Source organism: Antedon bifida, chromosome 4, assembly GCF_963402885.1.
Source record: "Antedon bifida chromosome 4, ecAntBifi1.1, whole genome shotgun sequence".
In the NCBI taxonomy this organism is placed as follows: Eukaryota; Metazoa; Echinodermata; class Crinoidea; order Comatulida; family Antedonidae; genus Antedon; species Antedon bifida.
In genome coordinates this window covers 24428671-24448127 of record NC_136229.1, presented here as the reverse complement: position 1 = coordinate 24448127, position 19457 = coordinate 24428671, and the positions used below count along the sequence as shown (strand labels likewise).

The window sequence follows — 19457 nt, the reverse complement described above, 5'->3', positions numbered from 1 at the left end:
CCATATAGACAAGACCGAGCTTTATAAATGGTTGGGCCATAAACAACTGTTCTCCAAGTGTTATTTCAGAACTAAGTTTTAAATATTTGATAAACAAAAATCAATTTAGTGTTCTCATATACACATAACTGTGTTTTATATTAACACTTTCATGCAAACATCCCACTTCTGTTAGTGTGCTGTGTTAATTAGAATATGAACTAAATGGAAGAAAATCCTCTTTTAGTGTGATTTTCGTTTTGTATTATTATTTTTCTTTATATGGAATATTGTTATTCTGAAATAAGGTGATCAATAAATTGTCCCATCTACCTTATCAATTCCGTTTTCCAAATAGTTTACAAATATATCAGTCTCTGTAGTAATATACTGAAGTTTAAATTGTTGAATAAAATCATCAGAGCTAGACGAGCCACCACGTGTGACAAAAGATTTAATCTTTACAGGGTCCACATAATTTATTTCCAGATATCCATCAAGAAAATCTACTTCAGGGTCAGATGATGTCAAAGATGTGTATTGAGCAGCATTTGTATTTGAACCACTCTCTCTTGATTCCTCCATTTGTATCTCTTCTCCCAGTTTGGACACACAAGGTCCTGGCAAAGAAAAAACATGACAAGAGCTATTATTACTTCATAGAACCAGTCTTTTGATTTGAAAATAACATGTCCCAATATCACGCACAATTAATTGGTCGTCAGTTGTTGCAAATTGAAATATTACAGAGCATTCATTTTCCGACAATTGACATTTTATTAGCCCAGGTCAATCGATGTAGCACCGATCGTCGCCTGGACCTAGGTGAGGAGCAAGGAAACATGTCCAAATTTTCCCACATGTGCACAATGAATTAACATGACATAGTTTTGTCGGTCTTTGAAAGTCAGAAGCTTCCTATACTTACTTGGTGTTTCTGTAGGTATTGGAGTAGTTGTGGTATAGGACGTGGTAGTCTGGGTTGTAGTAGTGGTTGGAGCAGGAGTTGTTGTTGGTGGAGCTGGTGTGGTTGGTCCAGGAGTAGTAGTCTCTGGGAATCTCCGTGTAGTAAATGGTGTTGTTGTAATCTCAGTAACTGTCAAGAAAGAAAATTATTATTATTCATGAAAAAAAATAAAAAACACAGATACATGTCTATGAAGAGCAGTAACAAATTGTTTTAAAATAGATTAAGAAACAACACAGCTGATAACTATTGTTTTTTCTGCTTTAAATGAAGTTGATATAAAGCTCTGCCTACATTATCAAACTAGTTTGACAAAAAAAAGTGTGATGAGCCCAAATATGGTAGTGATATGCCCAAATGGTAGTGATATACCAAAATGGTAGTGCTATGACATCATCATGTCCATACATGGGCACATCACTTGTAGACAAAACTATAATAAATAAGCAAAAATACTGACCTGTAGTCGCTTCTGGTGTTATTGTTGTAGTTGTAGTAACATATGGTTCACAACTGCAACAACCATCAATCTCCACACCATGTTGTCCCTTAAAAATAATATAAACATTAATAAATTAAAAGCCCTGTCTACACTACCAAAGTTTATGTGACAATAATTTTTTTTTGTCAAACTAGTTTGATAAGTGTAGACAGAGCTTGTCACCACATACAAAAATTGTGTTCATTTGGTGGAAGTGTCGAAATTTTACCCAATTTTCTCACAGCATTACCAAATATATATCAAACAATTACATGTTAATGCATGTCTCTGCTGAGGTAGTTAAACATTAATGATGTTAATGTAAATGTTTGTGTATAATCTTATATCACAGCCTAACTGGGCTGAATTGAGCACAATATTCCTGTTGTACAGCTGCCATTAAATGGCGATTATTTATTTGTCAACAACAACATTAAGGGGCTGAGATAAACCCTCTACTCTTCTGAAAGATGCACTGGGTTCTTTAAAGTGCACATAAGCCACTGTGTTTTTGAGATTATTTCTTAAAATTGGTACAATAAAAATATTTGATATTTACCGTTGGACACTCTAAGTTTTGTGGTTGACATGCCCCACAGTCAATACCTAACCTGTCTAGTCTTGGAATATAGGTACACCTACAACTCATACAGTCACCAACATCATATGTTTCCTCATCATTCTGTGATAAAAAAAAATTACATTGGTGTTAATTTTTCGCTACCTATATATAAAGGCCATGTTTGCACAGCCAAAAATTAACCGATAATTATCCGATTTGAATGAGATAATTTTCGGTTAATTTTTCTTGAGCGGAATCTGTTAAACGCAGTTTCCACAGGAAGTCTTATCAGTTAATATTTATTGGTTAATTTTTGACTGCGGAAACTAAGGAGACCATTCATTTTCATACATATTTTTATTACAGTGACTGACTTTTAGAAAAAATGTAGTTACTTCAGTAACTGCAGGTAAATAATTTTGAAATGATCTCTAAGTGAGTAATTATCTGCATATACTGAAGGATATAATATACAAAAAACATACATAATATCTCTTATTTGATGGCAGTATATTTTTATGTAATGTTTTGTTTTAATTTGCTGGAGGCCAAGTTTACCCAATACCCAAATTCACACATACAACCAAATGTAATAAATTGTATACATGAATATCTCCAGTGAGATGCTTGTCACAGTGTAATGTAAATGCTGTGAACAAAAATCATCAAATGAAAAGATATGTGCATATGCACAGATACTGCTGTGTTACGTCTTTAATGTCAAAATATTACCGACTAAATCACAGGCGTACGTGTTTGTACAAAGGTAATAATTTGTTTTAAAATGATTAATATGGTATTAAACCAATATTGGAATACTGTTGTCTATAATTTCCAAAATTTATGACAATAATGAAATCACTTCATACCTCACAAGTGCATTCTTGAGCAAGAGTTATGCAGAATCCTTGGAAGAAGACGCTAGATCCAGGGCAAACACATGATCCAGTCATACAGGAATCGCCTAGTGCATTTGCAATAGTATCCTCTAGGTTTTCCGTTCCAATTTCATTGCACGATACCGTGTACACGCAATTGGCATCTATGTTACATGCAGCTAAAAATGTTCATAACAAATTTTAACATAAACAAAGAGTGGAGGAAATTGAAGTAACAAGTTTATGAATATGAATATACTAGAATATGAATTGTGTTAAGAAATGTATATGCTAAAATGATTATGTTAAGAAATGAATATGCTAGAATATGAATTGTGTTAAGAAATGTATATGCCGAAGCTAAGCAACGTTGGGCCCGGTCGCGTTCTGGATTGGAGACGGTCTATAAATTGCGGCGGGTGCTGTATATACCGGAGAGTGATGGTGTAATGATAATATCGGACTAGCATGTGATAGGCATGGATTCAAGGTTATCTGTACCATACTAATTGCATCATTAGGCAAGCTGCTTTACTCTCATTGCCTTACCAAGGGTCCCAAATGATCAGAAAGTGCTGGATGGATCACCCACTAAGTGAGCTTAACATTTAAAGAGATGTACTGTATACGTTAAGTTTTGAATATTATGAAATGAATATATTTTTAGTAAGTTAATAAAAAAAGGTTTATGAAAGTGAAAGGATGAATAGTATGGTAGGGAGTGTACAGGGTGGCGAAATGGAGGGTTTGAGTGGTGGGGAGTGTAGGAGGTGGCGAAATAGAGGGTGTGAGTGTTGGGGAGTGTAGGAGGTGGCGAAATGGAGGGTGTGGGTGGTTGGGAGTGTAGCAGGTGGCGAAATGGAGGGTGTGGGTGGTGGGGAGTGTAGGAGGTGGCGAAATGGAGGGTGTGGGTGGTTGGGAGTGTAGCAGGTGGCGAAATGGAGGGTGTGGGTGATGGGGAGTGTAGGAGGTGGCGAAATGTAGGGTGTGGGTGGTGGGAAGTGTAGGAGGTGGCGAAATGGAGGGTGTGGGTAGTGGGGAGTATAGGTGGTAGTGAAATGGAGGGTGTGGGTGGTTGGGAGTGTAGGTGGTGGCGAAATGGAGGGTGTGGGTGGTGGGAAGTGTAGGAGGTGGCGAAATGTAGGGTGTGGGTAGTGGGGAGTATAGGTGGTGGCGAAATGGAGGGTGTGGGTGGTGGGAAGTGTAGGAGGTGGCGAAATGGAGGGTGTGGGTGGTGGGGAGTGTAGGAGGTGGCGAAATGTAGGGTGTGGGTGGTGGGAAGTGTAGGAGGTGGCGAAATGGAGGGTGTGGGTAGTGGGGAGTATAGGTGGTGGCGAAATGGAGGGTGTGGGTGGTTGGGAGTGTAGCAGGTGGCGAAATGGAGGGTGTGGGTGGTGGGGAGTATAGGTGGTGGCGAAATGGAGGGTGTGGGTGGTTGGGAGTGTAGCAGGTGGCGAAATGGAGGGTGTGGGTGGTGGGGAGTATAGGTGGTGGCGAAATGTAGGGTGTGGGTGGTGGGAAGTGTAGGAGGTGGCGAAATGGAGGGTGTGGGTACTGGGGAGTATAGGTGGTGGCGAAATGGAGGGTGTGGGTGGTTGGGAGTGTAGCAGGTGGCGAAATGGAGGGTGTGGGTGGTGGGGAGTATAGGTGGTGGCGAAATGTAGGGTGTGGGTAGTGGGGAGTATAGGTGGTGGCGAAATGGAGGGTGTGGGTACTGGGGAGTATAGGTGGTGGCGAAATGGAGGGTGTGGGTTGTAGGGAGTGTAGGAGGTGGCGAAATAACTGTATTGATTAAAAAATAGACTAAATGAACCTACTTGGTGAAGTCACTTGTGTTGTTGTGGTAATTTCTGTTACAGTACAGTCAGTGGCTGGTACTGCACAATAGCTACTAGAATCTATTTTTCCCTCTGGACAATTACATCTACTACAGCGAGGTCCAACACTTGATGGACATTGTGACATTATCAGTTCTCCTCTGCAATCGAGTCTGCAATCACAGAAGTCTTCACAACTTTCCACTACAATTCAAAAACAAGTTAAAAACATTATCAAATGCACATAAATATATTGCTTTATTACAGAATGAAAATCGCATACAAAATATCAATACAACAAAGTGTACTATCATAATTACGGTAAGACCTAAAAAGTTAAAAGTTACTAAAAAAAGTTTTAAAAAAACCCAAAAGTAATGTCAACAAAATTAAGTTGTTTTAAAAGTTTAAAAAAGAGTTAAAGTCCTTTAAACCCATGAGATTCAAGGAACTCCCCATATGGACACTTGATTTATACTGGACCACAAGTTTAATTACAATCAGGCACCCAGTAGAAAACCGTTTTAGCGAAAATTTCTACTGTAGTGTATATCTTTATTACATACACAAAATACAGGAATAACAAATTCAAAAGCTTGTAGAATCATTATACAATAATCTATTTTTAGTATTTTTGCTTTGGACTGTCAAAGTTTTTCCCCTTTGTTTAACCTAAATGGAATACTTGAAACCATTTTACAGTACAAAGAACTTACTTGTAGTTGTTGTCATGGTTGAAGTTGTTGGTTGAGTTGTTGGTAAGCTAGTTGTTGTTGGTGTTGTTGCTAGTGGTGTTGTAAGGGTACAACTTACTGCATAACAACTGACTGATGTTCCTAAACAGAGACACTCTGTACATTCTTCATTGTGTGAACGCCATTTTTCCCTATACTGAAAAAGAAAATTGTATACATGAATTGAAATGTACAAACATAATTATTCTGGGATTATACTATACTACTATATTAAGTATGCAGTAATATTGACACGCACTAAGAGCACATCACTAAAGTATACTAGTGTAGTGTTTTTTCTAGTGTAATTTACTAGGCACCAAAGTCCAGGATAGCACAACTGGTGCTGACCAGGTTTCAATTTTATCCCCATACTTCGGTTTGGTTGTAGCCTTTTTTTCCCCTTTCAGTTTGTAATTTCAGAATTGAATAATACAGTTATATATTCAAGCCCGCAGGTAGGGGGGTTTGTAGGGTTTGTAATAACCCCCTTTTTTCTGAAGTGCCCTTTTCAAACAAGAGACAACAATGGGCTTAACTTGTAACAAATATTTGACCATCTTACCTAGAAAGCACTGCAGGCAATATTTTTTATATAAGTAGGCCTAAATATCTCTTGCTTACGTTTGAAATTTCCCCTATTTGTGGAAAAAGACCAATCCTCCCACCCCCCACCAACATGCCTGCCAAAATCCAGGTTACGAGCTTGCTATATTTACAAAAGAACTACAGTTTGTAATATTTACAGTATATCCATGACCACTATCAACACAGTTACAGTTATGCTGAGCTACGCAATGGGTACCATTGTAGAATCTGTCTTCGCCTATGCATTCACAGCATATGGTACTAGTATCATGGGCCAAGCAAGGAATATTTTGACATGTGTCTTGCCTGCAACTGCCATCATTTAGTGGACATGGCACTGACATCTGTCCATGAGGACAAGCTACAAAAATATAAATGTTAAATTAGCACAACCTCAAAGAAATCTCACATGCAAAATAAACTTTTTTAGAATAATATGATAATTATTGGAATTCCCTTTTTGAACTTATAAAATCTTCACATTCAAGTCAGACTGGACAAATTGGTGTCTGTCACACCTATTTATTTATCCTCTTCCTGTAGAACTATGTTTTTGGGAGATTGGTTGGTAGGTCTAAATGATATGTAAAATCCGTGTTAATCATCTCACTTGTGTAATGCCTGACGTTGCTGCGTTGTCTCAAAATGGGTACCAAGCTTAAAAGCTCCAATATACATTATTCTACAGAAATTTGGCTGTTATTGCCATCAATAAGAATACTTACATGGCGGAGGATGTGGTGGTCCAGTTGTAGTAATAGTTACAGGTGTAGTTATTTCTTCTACAGAATAAAACAAACAATATATCTAGTGAAGTATAACCTGAATAATGTGATTTTATAACACAGATATCCCTATTTTTTTATTGGTTGATTTCATTCATACTATAAATCAATGGTCAACTTGAGACATAAGCTAGGCCTCTAAATACAACAAAAACCAACCTGTAGAATGCAATATAAGAAACAAATAATGAGTGTTTTTATAAGTTGTTACATATCACACTTATGTAATGCTTGGTGTCTTACCACATCCTCTCTCATCTCTGCAACCTGGACAGTCACATTCACCGTCACAACGAATCATAGTACTAATACAACTGCTTGGTGAGCATGAAAATTGGCCAATGCCCTCACAATGTGAATAGTGACACCCTGGGCAGCAAGTGTCGTCTGGTTTCCATTTTATGTAAGTCTAATAAATAAATAATAAATTATTCTACTCGAGTACTGCAGTAACTATATTTTGCTTACTCTTATGCTAATCATACACATTGTTTAATGCAGAAACTGTCTCATAAACTTCCACATTAAAACAAACTAAAATCATGTTATTTCAGTATGTAGTTACTGCAGTGACTGCAGTAGAATTATTTTAACATGATCCCTTACACTATTTGCTAAGTGGTAGAGACTGAGCATTGTGAAATATATATGAACCACAGCCAAAACAGGAATAAAACAACAAAATAAAAGGTAAAAACATTTCTTACGATGTCCATTTTTTTTAAATAAGAGGGAAGCAATCTTTGACTAACAGGTGACAAACTGTATGTGCTGGGGCAACCACTCTCTCAATGATCTAAAGCTCTGTCTACACTATCAAACTTTACGTGACAAAACAATGTGATGTGCTCATATATGGACATGATGACAGCGTATTACTAACTAGTTTGATAGTGTAGTGTAATGAATGAATGAATGTGTTAAAACTTACTGGTGGACAGTCAGTAATTTCACAGCTTTGGGTGACGCATTCTATATCACCAACACCTTCACATGTGCAATCTGTGCATTCGTCAGGAGAATATGTTGATCCAACCTAAATAAAAACAATTAAGTGTAAAAAATTAAATGTAAACAATTTAAGCAATTAAATGTAAACAATTTAAGCAATTAATGTAAACAATTAAATGTAACAATTAAATGTAAACAATTAAGACAATTAAATGTAAACAATTTAGACAATTAAATGAAAACAATTAAGTGTAAACAATTTAAGCAATTAAATGTAAACAATTTAGACAATCAAATGTAAACAATTTAGACAATTAAATGTGAACAATTTAGACAATTAAATGTAAACAAAGTGTAAACAATTTAGACAATTAAATGTAAACAATTTAGACAATTAAATGTAAACAATTTAGACAATTAAATGTAAACAATTTAGACAATTAAATGTAAACAATTTAGACAATTAAATGTAAACAATTTAGACAATTAAATGTAAACAATTTAGACAATTAAATGTAAACAATTTAGACAATTAAATGTAAACAATTTAGACAATTAAATGTAAACAATTTAGACAATTAAATGTAAACAATTTAGACAATTAAATGTATAGACAATTAAATGTAAACAATTTAGACAATTAAATGTAAACAATTTAGACAATTAAATGTAAACAATTAAGTGTAAACAATTTAAGCAATTAAATGTAAACAATTTAAGCAATTAAATGTAAACGATGTAAATAATTAAATGTAAACAATGTGAGGGCATGTGGTGCAGTGTGTTGGACCTTGGACTACTGATCATGAGATCGAGGTTCGAATCCAACTCTCGCCGCATTGCTTGTATCCGTAGACAAGATACTTTATTTACGTTTGCCTCTCTTCACCCAGGTGTATAAATGGCCCTGTTTCTGCTGCCATAAAGTACCGTATTTAATACGGTGTTTTTGGAATACCGTATTTTTTTGGCAGCAGAAACTGCGATCATAAAAAAAAATACTGTATTTTGTATACAGTATTTGCCCCACAAAGTTTGTGGATAAAATACGGTATTTACAAATTTATACCATATTTTCTGTAACCGTTTCTGCTGCCAATAAAAAATACCGTATTTTTTTTACCTGTGACATGAGGTCAACATCGTGTTGTGTTTTGATTTGTTGTCGCTGTGACAGTTGTTTAACACATGTGCGAAAATGTGGAGCGAAGAAGTTACCGTTTTTACTATTAATTTGTGGGGGGGGGGAACTAAGGGGCAATAACTTAAAAAGGACTGCACTATTTATAAAGAAATTTTGAACAAAATAAAACAGAAATACAATGTAGATTTGTCTCCGAAGCAACTTCCTTCATTGCGACTTTTCATCAAAATCAAAACTACAACATTTTTCGTTACGTCTACTATGTTTATCGGGACAACACAAGCACATGTGTACCATAACAAGTGTGGACAACCGGTAGACATCGAGAGTGGGAATTCCTGAGTTACAGTGCACACGCTCAGTATACTTAGGTCAAACACAGACTTCCGGTTCAAGAATTGTTAGCAGAAACGGGGTACTAAAAAATACCGTATTTTAAATACCATATTTTATACCGTATTTTTATACCGTATTTTCAGCAGTTGCAGCAGAAACAGGCCCAAAGAGTACCCAGTTAAATCAAGACACAACTTTGCGCTGATTACTAGCTGCATTATGGGAGTATGATCCAAAAAAAATGTTTAGCGCTTAGAGGTTTCACAACATTAGGCGCTATATAAATCCAGGATATTATTATTATTAATGAAATGTATACAATTAAACAATTAAATATAAACAATGTAAATAATCAAATGTAAACAATTAAATGTAAACAATTCTATGTAAACAATTCAATGTAAACAATTCAATGTAAACACTGTAATAATACTGTACATACGGCAATACATTCACCATGGGAGTGACATCCATTACAACTAGGTGTTGTTTCAGTAAAGTTTCTTCCAGTAACAGATGTCACCAGAGTTGTCAAAGTAGTTGTAGAAATAGTAGTCACTATTAATAGATAAAGATACATTGTTACTTTAAAGTATTGATAAATTTAATAAACACACTTGTTTGTTCAAATTGCTCTCATTAATGCAATAATGATAAAAAACATTTTTTGATAATTTTCACTCTTTTTTTTGCAGGCAGAAAAAGTTGAATAAAATTGACATTGTCAAAGTAGCAAATTAATCAAGGCGAAGTAGGGCTGGTAATATGATTGCTTAAGTTTTTAGTATTGTCAGTATTACCAATTTGCAGGGCCAAAAGGCAGAAATTGTATAAAAGGAGGGGTTCTTTTCCCCCGCAAAAAGAAAAGTTAGTTTTACACCTAGCATAGTAGATGAAAATAATTGTCCTACTGGTTAGGTAGATTTTACTAAAAAATTGTAATGGGTTAGACTTATTTACAAGCAATTTCGCTGCTGTTCTCTAGATTAAAAGGGACACAAATGGACTTCTTTTGATTACAGGCTTGATTTTCTGAATGGAAGTTCAATAACAAAAATTACATTTATAAAATTCGGTATTAAAAATTGGTATTATCCTTCCCCTCAATCCTTTCACTATTGTCTTGAAGTCTATAAATAGAATTGGATACTTACAACTTTCACAATAGCAACAACGCGGACTATCATCTACTGGTTCAATCAAAACTTCATTCTGTAAAACATTTTATTCATTCAATAAAGATAGTACAAATAGTGCAAACAACTGCACAGATGGATGACCCAGAAATAGTTTGAAAACTTATTATAAACTCCATAATACATTTAAAAATACTTGAACTAATAAAAAACATACAACTAAGATTCATGTGCAGTCCTAGTACATCTTTTAAGACGTGTAGGGGGTTAATACCCTGGTGTGCTAGCCGCAGTCATGGACAGACGGCTGAGTGCCGTAAATGACATGATGTTGTTAGGAGAGAAGCATGTATAAAAAAGGCACTATATAAATGTGGTATTATTATTATTGTTCTTTTTATTATAAAATGAAAGAAACATACATTAGTACATGTTATATCACATGATGCCTTTGAACAGTTTACAGCTCCATTCTCTTGACAAGTACACGAAAAACATTCTGATACATGCAGGGTCTCTGAATACTAAATTTAGAAAGAAAAAAACCTAAATGTAACAACTGTTTTTCAATGAAGGGCCATATAAAAGTATGGAGCCAATGCAATACGATGAGAGCCAAGCATGTTAAGCAAGACACATCTTTATGGACCATGTCAAAATTATTATATTATTATTATTCTATTCATTATATTATTCTACTACTACATTTTGTTTACTGCAATAATGTATGCTTTTAGTTTGTATCAATGTAACAGTGAGTTTATTAGTCAGTCACTGTAATAACAACGTATGATTGCACAAGCTTGCTAAATAATTGCATAAGCTCTTTTTAAAGAGTAACAAAACATAGTTACTGCAGTAAGTACAGTAGAATAATTTTTATCAATCATACAAACACATTTATTGTCTTATAAACTTGTACATTGAGAAACACTAAATATAAATTGTTGCAGTAAAAAAATTTGTTGATAAAAATATTAGAATAATTTATACACGATCACTTGTTTGTAACATTTAGGTAATCCTGCCTCATTAATTTAATTTTGTACTGTTTTTATGTTGTATTACTGTAATTTGACAATGGAAATTAAATATGATATATAATGATATATGAATCATACCTGAAGAACAGCACCCTCATAATCACATGGACAATGATTTTCTTGAACACATGAATTTTCACTTCTGACCATTCCTTCTGGGCAGAAGCAGCCACTTTCACAGCCTTCACTACATAACATGTTCATGTTGGTACAATCAGTGTGACACGTGCATACCTCCCGATAAACGAAAGGAGCAAAGCAAGCTGTAGAATTTAATTATACAAAATATACTATAACAATTTTATTTTAGAAAAGTTGTATATAAATTATTATAATATTCATACTGGTACAATTAAATGCATCTAAATGAACTATTATAATGATTTTCCTAATGAATTTTCCTAAAGCTCTGTCCACACTATTAAACTAGTTTGTCCCCAAATATGGTAATGATATGCCCAAATATGGTAGTGATATGACATCATCATGTCCATATATAGGCACATCAAGTTTGCTAGTGTAGAAAGAGATTAAAGTTTTGCTTTGGAGGTTTACACATAGCACATGATAAAATGATTATCCAAGCTATAGGCATAGCCAACTGAAGAATTGCTCTCTTCATGTGCTTTAAGCTCTGTCAAATTGTATGTGATGTGCACATATATGGACATGATGATGTCATATCACTACCATTTTTGGACATATCACTACCATAGTAGTAGTAAAAAAAGCTTTACCCATTCTGATGCAAAGGTCCCTAATTATACATGTCCATGAGCTTAATAAACTTACGATTCACACTTGTTGTTGGGATTACTGTTGTTGGTGTGGCACGGCATTCGCAGCAGTCACCTTCATCATAAAGGGTGTATCCCTAGAATAAGTAAAACATAAAAATTAAAAATATATATATTTTTAAGTGCATGTAAGCAAATATTATTCAACCGATCATTGTGAAGCTCTGTCTACACTATCGAACTATACGTAATAAAAAAATGTGATGTGTCCATATATGGACATGATGATGTCATATCACTACCATATTTAAGCATATCACTACCATATTTGGGCCCATCACATTTTTTTTGTCAAACAAGTTTGATAGTGTAGACAGAGCATGAGAACGGATTTGGCCGATTTGGCTTTGGCTGGAGGACGTGGGATGAGTGGCAAGATGCTAGGTTAGTCCAACCTCCCAAACCCCTACCCACGCGATCACCTCCACACCCAACGCCTGACTTGCCACTTTGAAATGAGAGAAACTTACCTCTGGACAACTCTCAAGGTTGCAATCACCTTGTGCGCATACAATTTGTGTTGCTTCACACATGCATGTTTCACAATTACCTCGACGCCATGTAGCCAACAACTACAAATTAAAAATAAGAATTTGAAAAAAGAAATCACACATAAGTAAAAATATAAGTTCAAGATAAAAGTCAGCCAGCTTACGAATTGTTTGATTTAAGTTCAAAATGTAAATATTGTTATGGCCAATATGGGGCCAAGTTTATGTTTAAATTGCTGTATCAGGATGAAGCATTATATTATAATGTAAACATTTGCCTAGTTCTTTAGTACAGTGAATCTCCTCTGCAACCACAATATCTTTAAAAAGACAAAAAAACAAAAATTCTTTTTTGAGTTGACAGCAAACCTCATTTGGGCCTAATCTTACCCTATAGAATTGGTTACTTTCGGAATCATAGCAAGGACATTCACTCTGCTCTATACAGACACTATTGTGTTCTACCAAACCTGACGGACAATTACAACCGCTAGTGCAGCCACTGGATGTGTCACACATTTCTATTCCATCAGCCAAGTCAGCACATGTCAATGTGCAGTAGCAATCACTTGCAACACGGTTACTTGGACCTGTTAAAAAATGTTGTATAGTATTGTCGTGTAGTTTTAAATTAAATTTTTGGCTGCTTAATAGAAAATATAAATATTTAAACTGCATTTATCTACCATACTCACAGTATTTTAAATTACAAAATGGTCCTACTTTTACTAGATTTTAAAATGTATTTAATTTTAATCACAGCAATCACTAAAAATAGAAAATAAAAACTGATATTTCTAGGAATATTTGGCTGTTTTTTATATCCCTTTAAAAACAAATACTCATATTAAAATAAAATAATAATACTTACAATGTAAGGTAGTTGAAGGAACATATCCTGAAACAATAAAAGTACAAACAAAATGTTAATACAATAGTTAAATACAACTAACATTGACATCAACCTGGGTCAAGTTGTCAATTATAATTCCAGCTAAAACACATTTGCCATTCATAGAAATACTGATGAAGAAAGTGTGATGGCGACGATAGGCTAAGGGATTATGTCAAAACTATTCTACTGCAGTTACCGCAGTAACTACATTTTGCTTACTCTCAATTTGCTAATGCAAGTATTTAGCAAGCTTTTCTTACAGTGATTCACTCATAAACTTTTACACTGATGCAAATTAAAATCATATGTTAATGCAGTGAAAAATATATTCATTGCAGTAACTGTAGTAGAATAATTTTGACAAGGTCTTTTAAACTGATGACACAAAGAATTGAATAGATAAAAACTGAATTAAAAAAAACATATAGAATTCCTTTAAAAAAAAGATGCAGAATAGATACAATTTATCAGAAAAAAAAAGATAGTTATTTATACTGTAGGTAGTCATTATTCAGAGGAGAAAAAAAAATTGTTTGCATCCATTTTTAATTTAATCTTAACACACACCTTCATTTAAGAATTAACATTTATTAAATAAAAAGTACCCTATATTGAAGAATCACAGTGAAATAGGGCATAGACTATCAGTTAACCTATTGTTGCACGTGTGGTTTCAGTCAACCTATTGTTGCACATGTGGTTTCTCACTGTGTAACAAAAATGAATGAGCAAAACAAATTTGCAGTACTCATGCGAATAAAACAACATTGATGACACTTTTGATATCAGTGTGCAACAACTAATTAACATTATGTGACCCACAATCCTCCAATCAAATGACAAGAATCTACTAACTAAGGTGTATTATAAAACTTTTATCTGCAAACAAAAGCCTAAGTCACTTACTAATACATAACAATTGATTTAATTAAGGAATATATTTTACACTTTCAACATCAATAATTAATTTTTTATTTGGATCCTAATAATAATAGGAGTGAATTTGTTTGTTGTTGATCCAATAGAACGAAAAATAAATACAATGTATTGTAAGTTTTAGTTATGAAGTTTCGCCAAAAAAATGTTAACGTTAAATGTGTATATAAATACAGGGAATCAAATAAACAGAAAGTTATAAATGAAACTTGAAGAAAATTATCAGAAGAATAAACAATGAATTAAGAGAAACATTAGTTTAACATGAAATAAGCTGTATTTAAGAGCATATTCTAAAATAGAATCCGAGAAGAAATTAGAAACACGCATTTTTAATCAAACAAAATGTTTACCACTCGTTGTTGAACCAGAGGGCTCTCCTGTTGTTGAACCAGAGGGCTCTCCTGTTGTTGAACCAGAGGGCTCTCCTGTTGTTGAACCAGAAGGTTCTCCTGTTGTTGAACCAGAGGGCTCTCCTGTTGTTGAACCAGAGGGCTCTCCTGTTGTTGAACCAGAGGGCTCGCCTGTTGTTGAACCAGAGGGCTCGCCTGTTGTTGAACCAGAGGGCTCTCCTGTTGTTGAACCAGAGGGCTCTCCTGTTGTTGAACCAGAGGGCGCTCCTGTTGTTGAACCAGAGGGCTCTCCTGTTGTTGAACCAGAGGGCTCTCCTGTTGTTGAACCAGAGGGCTCTCCTGTTGTTGAACCAGAAGGTTCTCCTGTTGTTGAACCAGAGGGCACTCCTGTTGTTGAACCAGAGGGCTCTCCTGTTGTTGAACCAGAGGGCTCTCCTGTTGTTGAACCAGAGGGCTCTCCTGTTGTTGAACCAGAGGGTTCTCCTGTAGTTGAACCAGAGGGTTCTCCTGTTGTTGAACCAGAGGGCTCTCCTGTTGTTGAACCAGAGGGCTCTCCTGTTGTTGAACCAGAGGGTTCTCCTGTTGTTGAACCAGAGGGCTCTCCTGTAGTTGAACCAGAGGGTTCTCCTGTAGTTGAACCAGAGGGCTCTCCTGTTGTTGAACCAGAGGGCTCTCCTGTTGTCGAACCAGAGGGTTCTCCTGTTGTCGAACCAGAGGGCTCTCCAGTTGTTGAACCAGTAGGCTCTCCTGTTGTAGATCCTGATGGCTCTCCTGTTGTTGAACCAGAGGGCTCTCCTGTTGTTGAACCAGAGGGTTCTCCTGTAGTTGAAACAGAGGGCTCTCCTGTTGTTGAACCAGAGGGCTCTCCTGTTGTTGTTGATCCAGAGGGTTCTCCAGTTGTTGAACCAGTAGGCTCTCCTGTTGTAGATCCTGATGGCTCTCCTGTTGTTGAACCAGAGGGCTCTCCTGTTGTTGAACCAGAGGGTTCTCCTGTTGTTGAACCAGAGGGTTCGCCTGTAGTTGAACCAGAGGGTTCTCCTGTAGTTGAACCAGAGGGCTCTCCTGTTGTTGAACCAGAGGGCTCTCCTGTTGTTGAACCAGAGGGCTCTCCTGTTGTTGAACCAGAGGGCTCTCCTGTTGTTGATCCAGAGGGTTCTCCAGTTGTTGATCCAGAAGGCTCTCCAGTTGTGGAACCAGAGGGTTCTCCTGTTGTTGAACCAGAGGGTTCTCCTGTTGTTGAACCAGAAGGCTCTCCTGTCGTTGAACCAGAAGGCTCTCCTGTCGTTGAACCAGAGGGCTCTCCTGTTGTTGAACCAGAGGGCTCTCCTGTTGTTGAACCGGAGGGCTCTCCTGTTGTTGAACCAGAGGGCTCTCCTGTTGTTGAACCAGAGGGCTCTCCTGTTGTTGAACCTGAGGGCTCTCCTGTTGTTGATAAACCTGAGGGTGCTCCTGTTGATGAACCTGAGGGCTCTGGTGTAAAAATAAGTTAAGATAATGAAAACATTTAATTGTGTAAATAATTTATGTTTCTATTCCAACATAATAATTTAATTTCTATTTATAATCTGGTAGTACTCCTCTGCATTTTCTACAAGAGCCTTAGTCTATTCCAAGTACTGTAACTCTCAGCACAAGAAGAACTGAGTTTTGATAAAGACTATAGTAAAGTATTACCTTAAAGACACCTTCCCTACAATTTGTGACGTTTTGTAAAAATAATACATATATATTACTTTAAAAACATTAAACCAGGTCATTCCTTGTCTTAAATGTATGTTTTATGGTAAGTTATGATAAAAAGTGAGAAACAATGCACTACCTAAGTAGCTGGCGGCGAATGACCTCTCATGGACGGTCTTTAGGCCTAGCCTAGGCTTAGTTTTGTAGGCCTAGCTGGTAAACATCGGTAACGTACGAACATTGTACGCTAGCTATATACCTTGCCTGACGTTGTATAGTTGCTGCATTAATTGTCTTTCTATTTTTGCCCGACTCCGTTGATACAAATTGGGGAAAACCTGGTATTTTCGCTGAAAAGTTAGGAGTCTTCCATTTGTTTTGGCCTCACAATCGATCGAAAAGTGGGTGAATTACAGAAAAAAAATATCAATCCGCTCGCAAAATTTTGGGATTTATAGCGGGCCGCTATAATTATTAGAATCGACTTATTTTTCACATTTTTAACCACTTAAAGACGAAAAAAGTTACCGCAATAGGACCATATAGTATTATTTTTACATTAAATATAATTTGTGATTTTAAATTAGATCTAAAAAACGTAGGGAAGGTGTCTTTAAGTAATAGTATATAATAATGCTGTATATTATGGATGTAGAGAGATGACATGTAACTTGTAGATAAACAAAGAGAAATGTTAGTTAGTTATATAGATTTACAGATCAACAGGTATATTGACAGTCTTAAAATACTACTGTAGGTTATGAATTATTTGTACAGACTCCTTCAAATTAAAGACAGCTGTACCACTGCCCTGTTTGTTTGCCATCTTTTATCATTAGCTGCTTCATCCAATTAAAGACTCCCTCAATTTAGAGATCAAATAATGAAACTGATCATTTTCCTTCAAATTACAGAAAATGCATTTTTCGGGGGGTAGAACAGCCATTTTGAAATACACTTAAATGGATAGAAGGGCAGACAAACCAACTTATATTTATATATTTACCCTAAAATAATCACTTTAAGAAATTTTAACTTCAAATACTGAATTTTCAACCTAAATTTGTAAAATTGTATGTATCAAAAGAGGTAATTAATAATACAGTTTATTTCCAAATAATAAAAATTGTTTACCTGTTGTTGAAGGTTCTGTTGTTGAAGGTTCTGTCGTTGTTGGTTCTGTCGTTGATGGTTCGGTCGTTGATGGTTCAGTCGTTGATGGTTCAGTCGTTGATGGTTCTGTCGTTGAAGGTTCTGTCGTTGATGGTGCGGTAGTTGAAGGTTCTGTCGTTGAAGGTGCGGTAGTTGAAGGTTCTGTCGTTGAAGGTGCGGTAGTTGAAGGTGCGGTAGTTGAAGGTGCTGCTGTTGTACCTGAGGAAAAACATTTAGTTACATAGTGTAAGTGATAAACATATACAGATATAAATGTATGCAGATGTAAATTAGTAACAAATAGATATTCAATCATATTTAACTTACCACAGTCCATTGGAACATCACAATTTTCCCACCTCTGATCTGAATCGGTTGTGTAACACCAAAGGCTATCATGGCCATCAGGATTACGGCAATAATTGTGATTTCCCAAACCTGTATTTGGGTAGTTTGCTTGTGTTCTTGAATGTGAATGAGGTGATTGAGATAACCATTGTTGGCAGGTTCTTCCACTCTCGGTGGTACTAACTGTACCTCTATAATCACTACCATCCTCCTCCTCATAACATTCTGAAACTGAAAACATTAGCCAACTATTTATTGGAGTAAACTGTGAATAGAATGCAAAATATAGCTAGATAGTATCCAACAGGTGCATTTTTAGTTTCTGCTTAAATAATAAAATGGAAGTTCCAGCAGTATGCCACTAGATCATTTTAAAATGTTGCCAAATGAATTTTCAGATACAGTAACCTGTCAGTGCACTGATTGGGTAAAGAAATACTGTAGCTCCTCAATGGTAAAGCAATGGTGGTGCAATTTTGCGGTATGACTTTGCATTGATTTTAAGATTTGTAGCCTCTCAGGAAATAGTGATATATACATGTACAGAAAATCTATCAATGTGGATGTAAATTTGTACATGAAACAAATAAATGTTCAATCATGTTTAACTTACCACATTCTGTTGGTTTGGTCACTCTACAATTTTCCCACCTTTGATCTGGATCGGTTGTGTAACACCAAATGCTTTCATGCTCATCAGGATTACGGCAATAATTGTGATTTCCCAAACCCTTATTTGGGTAGTTTGCTTGTGTTCTTGAATGTGAATGAGGTGATTGAGATAACCATTGTTGACAGGTTCTTCCACTCTCAGTGGTACTAACTGTACCTCTATAATCATTACCATCATCCATTTCGTAACATTCTGAAACTGAGAACATATTTATCTATGTAAGGGAGAACTGTGATATGACATACACACAGTTTTAAAAGTTATAGTGAAATCATTGATGTAGAAGTCCTGTAACAAACATGAGGCCCTATTCAATCTGATTCAAATGGCAGGAATCTATTTAAATATTATATAAAACAAATAATGAATGTTTATATTCGTGGAATGGTACAAATAATGTCGTTCGGTGAATGATGAAAGGCTAAATTTCAACTCAGCTTCGTCTCGTTGAAATATAACCTTCAATCATTCACATCATGGCATTATTTGTACCATTCCCTTCATAAAAATTCATTATTTGTATAACATTAATCTAAGTTACTACAATTTATAATTATTATCTCAAATACAAGACTAACAAAAATGAAAAAACAATATGATTTGTTTCAATGTACAGTAGAAGTTTATAAGGCAGTCTCTGCAATAAACAATGTGTATGATTGACCTAAAAGGCTTTCAAAATAATTGTATAAACAGGTTAAAGAGTAAACCAAATATAGTAACTGTAGTAG

General features: G+C 35.6%; 2 protein-coding genes across 2 annotated transcripts in view; both read right to left on the bottom strand.

Moving 5' to 3' along the window:
* Positions 1–19457, bottom strand: part of LOC144839274 (uncharacterized) — a 44440-nt gene that overhangs the window by 17824 nt on the left and 7159 nt on the right. The window contains exons 2-13 of the mRNA XM_078694589.1: positions 9665–9780; positions 7723–7827; positions 7035–7200; positions 6732–6788; positions 6165–6367; positions 5401–5575; positions 4685–4888; positions 2859–3046; positions 1987–2109; positions 1407–1494; positions 908–1075; positions 313–599 (exon numbers count right to left, since the gene is read on the bottom strand). Coding sequence (XP_078550715.1) covers positions 313–599; positions 908–1075; positions 1407–1494; positions 1987–2109; positions 2859–3046; positions 4685–4888; positions 5401–5575; positions 6165–6367; positions 6732–6788; positions 7035–7092 — 1551 coding nt within the window. The 5' untranslated portion in view covers positions 7093–7200; positions 7723–7827; positions 9665–9780. The remainder of the gene's footprint in view (positions 1–312; positions 600–907; positions 1076–1406; positions 1495–1986; positions 2110–2858; positions 3047–4684; positions 4889–5400; positions 5576–6164; positions 6368–6731; positions 6789–7034; positions 7201–7722; positions 7828–9664; positions 9781–19457) is intronic.
* LOC144841169 (uncharacterized) lies at positions 10137–18260 on the bottom strand. The gene is made up of 12 exons (XM_078697390.1): positions 18033–18260; positions 17688–17924; positions 15788–16343; positions 14874–15692; positions 13561–13587; positions 13080–13279; positions 12669–12770; positions 12194–12275; positions 11480–11664; positions 10781–10882; positions 10377–10434; positions 10137–10150 (listed from the first exon to the last, which is right to left on the bottom strand). Exons 1-12 carry the CDS (start codon positions 18258–18260, stop codon positions 10137–10139), a joined length of 2610 nt encoding a protein of 869 aa, XP_078553516.1.

Excerpts from the sequence above, each read along its gene's own strand:
- LOC144841169 (XM_078697390.1), bottom strand. The coding sequence starts at position 18,260 with ATGGTAGTGATTATAGAGGTACAGTTAGTACCACCGAGAGTGGAAGAA. Across the intron at positions 17,925-18,032 it reads TGATGTTCCAATGGACTGTG|GTACAACAGCAGCACCTTCA; the intron begins GTAAGTTAAATA and ends GTTTTTCCTCAG. Across the intron at positions 13,588-14,873 it reads CTCTGGTTCAACAACGAGTG|GATATGTTCCTTCAACTACC; the intron begins GTAAACATTTTG and ends TTATTGTTTCAG.